The 6,000-nt window shown below is 47.4% G+C and overlaps 1 protein-coding gene across 1 annotated transcript in view; it reads right to left on the minus strand.

The window, feature by feature from the left end:
• Positions 1-5,400, minus strand: part of ATP6V0E1 (ATPase H+ transporting V0 subunit e1) — a 50,072-nt gene extending 44,672 nt beyond the window's left edge. The window contains exon 1 of the mRNA XM_008015309.3: positions 5,205-5,400. Coding sequence (XP_008013500.1) covers positions 5,205-5,308 — 104 coding nt within the window. The 5' untranslated portion in view covers positions 5,309-5,400. The remainder of the gene's footprint in view (positions 1-5,204) is intronic.
• Positions 5,401-6,000: the final 600 nt, after the last annotated feature.

Consider the following 6,000-nt stretch of genomic DNA (forward strand, 5'->3'; position numbering starts at 1 on the left):
AATTTTTTTTTAAGGGATGGGGTCTCACTCTGTTGCCTAGGCTAGAATGCACTGGCATGATCATACTCACTGCAGCCTCAACCTCCTGGGCTCAAATAATCCACCCACCCAGCCTCCTGAGTAGCTGGGACCACAGGTTTACACCACCATGCCTAGATGATTTTTTTTAAATTTGTTTTTGTAGAGACCAAGTCTCGCTTTATTACCCAGGCTTGGTCTCTATTTCCTGGCTTCAAGTGATCCTCCCACCTTGGCCTCCCAAAGTGCCGGTGTGAGCCACCACGTCAGGCCCATTTTTATTTTTTTGAAGATATTTTTGATCAGTTAAATAAAAAATGCTCCCCTGTATTAAAAATTCACAAGCTAGATGCAGTGGCTTGAGCCTGTTAACCCAGCACGTTGGGAGGCTGAGGCGAGTGGATTACTTGAGGCCAAAAGTCCGGGAACAGCCTGGTCAACATGGCGAAACCCCGTCTCTACTAAAAATACAAAAATTAGTCAGGCGTGGTGACATGCGCCTTTAGTCCCAGCTACTCAGGAGGTTGAGGCATGAGAAGCGCTTGAACCTGGGAGGCAGAGGTTTCAGTGAGCCGAGATCGCACTACCGCACTCCAGACTGGGCAACAGAGCAAGACTCTGTCTCAAAAAAAACCCCAAAAACAACTCACCATAGTGTGAAGCACTTCAGCTCCTTCATCTATCCTGAAAAATTTGATTTGCAGTATTTTCAAGAGGTAAAGGGGAACTAGTACTAATTCAGCATTAACATTTCCTTTTTTAAAAAATCCCCACAGAAAAGCATATTTCCATTTTAAAATGAGGAAATAGGAACATGGAAAAGTTAACTAAATTGTGCGCTAATATTTCCTTTTTAAAAAAATCCCTACAGAAAAGCGTATTTCCACTTTAAAATGAGGAAATGGGAACATGGAAAAGTTAACTGAATTGTTCACGGTCACAGGGATCATCTGCCTAGGTGCAGTGTTTCTCAAAATGTATTACAGCAACTCTTCTTGGGGGGAGGACACTGTTTCAAGACCTGCTCAATCCAGCCAAGAGCAGGAAAAGCAAGGACTGCAGCAGAGGCTGTGAAATGGACCCAGATAATACAGGCACTTGGCAACTGACCTTTCAGTCAATTCATGATCTTTCAGTCAATGAATGCATAAAGACAGGTGGTCCCATAAGATGATAATGGAGCTGAAACATTCTTATCACCGAGTGACATCTTGATGATCCTGACCTTGTGTAGGCCTAGAATAATGTGTTTGTGTTTTAGTTTTTAACAAAAAAGTTTAAAAACTTAAAAAAAATTTAAATGGAAAAAAACTTATAGGATATAAAGAAAGAAAATAGATCAGGTGAGGTGGCTTATGCCTGTAACCCTAGCACTTTGGGAGGCCAAGGTGGGAGGACTGCTTGAGGCCAAGAGTTGGAGACCAGCCTGGGCAACAAAGAGAGACCCTGTCTCAAAACAACAACAACAAATTAGCTGGGTGTAGTGGTGCATGCCTGTAGTACTAGCTAGTGGGGAGGCTGAGGTGGATGGATCCCTTGAGCCTTGGAGTTTAAGGTTGCAGTGAGCTATGATGGAGCCACTGCACTCCAGCCTGGGTGACAAAGTGAGACCCTCGGTCTCTTAAAAAAAAAATTATACAGCTGTACAATGTGTCTGTGTGTTTTGTTTTCAAAAGTTTACTCTTACATGTACAATGTACAACAGGCTCCAAGATAAACACTTCATTCTAAGTATAGGTGGCAAAGATGTTATGGCAGGGGGCTGGGTGTGGCAGCTCACACCTGTAGTCCCAGCACTTTGGGAGGCTGAGGCCGGTGGATCACCTGAGGTCAGGAGTTTGAGCCTAGCCTGGCCAACATGGTGAAACCCCTTCTCTACCAAAAACACAAAAAGTAGCCAGGCATAGTGGTGGGCACCTGTAATCCCAGCTACTCAGGAGGCTGAGGCAGGAGAATTGCTTAAATCCGGCAGGCAGAAGTTGCAGTGAGCCAAGATCGTGCCACTGCACTCCAGCCTGGACCACAGAGTGAGTGTCCGCCTCAAAAAAAAAAAAAAAAAAAAAGTTATAGCTGGGAATCCAGATGTTTAAATACAAATAGAATCAAGGGTCACCATCGATCGCCTCAGGCACATGGAACAGCTTATTTTTTCCCAGATTTCTTAATTCCACCTATGACCAGGGACCCCTTCCCCATGGCCTTCACTTTAGGCTCCTCCGGTTTCTTCTGCTCCTCTTTTTGTTTAAAAAACGTATCTTCCAGCCGAGCGTGGTGGCTCACACCTATAATCCCAGCACTTTGGGAGGCTGAGATGGGTGGATCACGAGGTCAAGAGATCCAGACCATCCTGGCCAACATGGTGAAACCCCGTCCCTACTAAAACTACAAAAATTAGTTGGGCATGGTGGTGCGTGCCTGTAATCCCAGCTACTTGGGAGGCTGAGGCAGGAGAATTGCTTGAACCCGGGAGGCGGAGGTTGCAGTGAGCCGATATCATGCCACTGCACTCCAGCCTAGCGACAGAGTGAGACTCTGTCTCAAAAAAAAAAAAAAAAAAAAAAAAAAAAACTTTATCTTCCTCATCCATCTCCTTGGCCTGCTTCTTGGGCTGTTTCAGGGGCTTCTTCCTGCCATCTATGAAGGTGGACATGGTGCCTGCAGCCTCTTCCCCAGACTCTGCCACTGGCCTTGTTTCGTTTTTGAAGAGACAGGGTCTCACTGTTGCCCAGGCTGGAGTACAGTAGTGTGATCATACTGCATCCTGGAACTCCTGGTCTCAAACACTACCCCTCACTCGGCCTCCCCAGTAGCTAGGACCACAGGTGTGCACCACCATGTCCAACTAATTAAAAAAAAATTTTTTTTGAGAGATAGGGTCTCGCTCTGTTGCCCAGGCGGGTCTCAAGCAATCCTCTTGTCCGGCTTCCCAAAGTACTGCATATGACAAGTGTGAGCCACCCTGCCCAGCCTTGCTTTTGTTTTAAGCCAAGTTAGTAAAAAGAGTCAAAAAGTTAAAAGGAATTCAAAAGTTTAAGTAAAAAAGTTACAGGAAGCTAAGGTTAATTTATTTTTGAAGAAAGAAAAATATGTTTTCAGAAATTTCATGTAGCCTAAGTGTACAGTGTTTCCAAAGTCCATCACAGCGTACAGCAATGTCCTGGTTCTTCACATTCACTCACCAGTCACTGACTCACCCACAGCAACTTCCAGTCCTGCAAGCTCCATATCATTGTGTTACATTTGCCTATACAGTATTTAAGGACAGTAACACGCTGTACAGGTGTGAAGCCTAGAAGCAACAGGTTCTACCATACAGCCTAGGTGCGTAGTAGGCTGTACCATCTGTTTGCATAAGTAAACTCTTTGATGTTCACACAAAAGCCCTACTAACACATTTCTCAAACATATCCCTTTTGCTAAGTGACACATGTCTATATATCACTAGCTGGTCAAATACCTGAATCATGACACTCACTAGGGCTAGAAACTGAGTGGAAATAGGATGGGTTTCATTACCCTGGATAATGGCAATGACATCCAAAGGAAGGGGAGAGAGTGCTCTTTAAGAAAGGAATTGTCACTGCTATCAAAGCAGCACTTTGTTGTTCTCTAACTCCAGTAGGAAAAACAAGTCTAATTAAATTTGGTTAATACAATTGCTTTAATAATGCCAGAATTCTGACTCTGTTCATCAACCTCTATAGGTAGGGGAGATGACCCCACATAGCTGGTGTTACCAGGGAGGAGGAACTTGATACTTAAAAATGATAAAAATTCACCTACCATGTTTCTTTTCTTAAAAAAAAATATAATTTTAAACTAATAAAGCAAAGGTATTCCAGGTAGCAAAAGGGGTTCAGGTCACAAAATACTAGGGAAGTAATAAAAATCTTTTTCTTTTTCTTTTTTTGAGACTGAGTCTTGCTCTGCCACCCAGGCTGGAGTGCAGTGCCGTAATCTCTGCTCACTGCAAGCTCCGCCTCCCGGGTTCACGCCATTCTCTGGCCTCAGCCTCCCAAGTAGCTGGGACTACAGGCGCCCGCCACCACGCCCGGCTAATTTTTTGTATTTTTAGTAGAGACGGGGTTTCACCATCTTAGCCAGACTGGTCTCGATCTCCTGACCTGGTGATCCGCCCGCCTCGGTCTCCCAAAGTGCTAGGACTACAGGTGTGAGCCACTGCGCCCGGCCACAAATTTTTTTCTTTTAATAAAGGCAACAGAACTATCCACTCAACAGGTATTTACTGGGTGCCTCCTGTGCATACGAGGTACTGTGAAAACCAGGCACTATGAAGCCACCAATTAAGTTGAAGGAATAAAGCAAGAGATGGTGTTTCTGACAAACTGACTTCAGTCGAAGTTTCACCTCTCATCATCTTGAACTGAGAAAAAAATGACTAAAAAGCAAAAGAGGAACCAGAAAGAGGGCGTTCCAAGGCTCCTTTGAAGATTAAGGCTCATTTTATACTACGGTTAAAAAGTTTAATTCCAAAATAGACAAAGCTCTATCCAACAAAGAAGTCTGGAAAAAACAAAAAAATCTTTCCTAGCCAATCATTCTAAGGATTTCTCACACTCACATACAAGAGCCGGAGCGCCCTCGAAAAGGTATGACGCAGCTTTCTCAACAATACCTCCTGCTCTTTGGTAATAAATCTCGCTTTAGATCAGGCCCCAACCGCCTCCGGGAGCCCACTAGATGCAAGCCTGGGCTCAATGTCATCCAATGAGCTTGTTCTGTACGCAACAGCATGGGAGGCAGGAGGGCAATTTCTGTTTTATTTATTTGATCCTTAAGTTCAGGCAAACGAGGCCTCATGCGGGTGGAAGGCAGGGCTAAAGGGGGAGAGTCGACTGGGGACAAGCCCCAGTGTCTCCCAGATTCGGCCTGCTCATTTCCGACTGCACCTCCCCACACAGGACTATGCTGAGAAAAAAATTCCCCTGAAACTCGTTTCCAAGGAGGGTCCACCAAAGGTCACCCTCCACTCGCTCAGGCCGGAGGACACTGAAGCTGCTGCGAAAAGGAACACAAGGAGTTCCGCCGGGGCGAGGGCCTGACTCTGCAGCGCGGGGGGCGCCCATGCAAGGTTCTCTGACCCGTGTCGGGCTCGTGCTTTTCCCCGCCCCGGCCTGCTCGCTCCTCACCGCGCGTTCCTCCCAAGGCGGGCCTCGCGCACTTACCCCCGGTTAGGACCCTTAGGGATGAACCAAGGCACCAAGAAGCCGACGAAGCCCCAGAACACGCTCATCACAATGAGAGGCACCGTGAGGCCTTGATACGCCATGGTCACCGCCTGAGCGCTAGCCCCTACCCCCGCCGCCTCACTCGGATTCCACCAGGAAGTGTCAATAGCTGACCACGTGACCAGCGTGCGCAAGCCCCGCCTCCCGCGCCCCTACGTGACCTGCGCGCCGGCCTCCGCCCCTCCAAGAGCCCAGAGGCAGAGCCCCGCCTTCGCCTGGCTGTCTCCTGGCTGCAGCTCCTTAGAGACATGTCGCTCACCCCAGAGCCAGGGGTTCGGTCACCACGGGCTCAGCAAAGTGTTCTGATGCGAACGTGACCCTTTTTGACAAAGAGTGTAGTTATTTACAGCCTCGTCTACTTATGCAACAGACATAGAGAACTTAACAATAGTTCTGTATTACTATTCTGAATTCCCGTGTGCCTGGCATTGGGTCATGATCTTTAAGTTCATGAACCCAAGGCCGGGGGCGGGGGCTCACGCCTGTAATCCCAGCACTTTGGGAGGTTGAGGCAGGCGGATCACTTGAGGTCAGGAGTTCGAGACCAGCCTGGCCAACATGGTGTAACCCTGTCTACTAAAATACAAAAATTGGCCGGGTGTGGTGGCGCGCGCCTGTGGTCCCAGCTACTCAGGAGGCTGAGGCAGGAGAATCGCTTGAACCCTCGGGAAGTGGAGGTTGCAGTGAGCTGAGATCCTGCCACTGCACTCCAGCCTGGGTGACAGAGCAAGAC

The sequence above is a fragment of the Chlorocebus sabaeus genome, chromosome 23 (assembly GCF_047675955.1).
Source record: "Chlorocebus sabaeus isolate Y175 chromosome 23, mChlSab1.0.hap1, whole genome shotgun sequence".
Taxonomy (NCBI): Eukaryota; Metazoa; Chordata; class Mammalia; order Primates; family Cercopithecidae; genus Chlorocebus; species Chlorocebus sabaeus.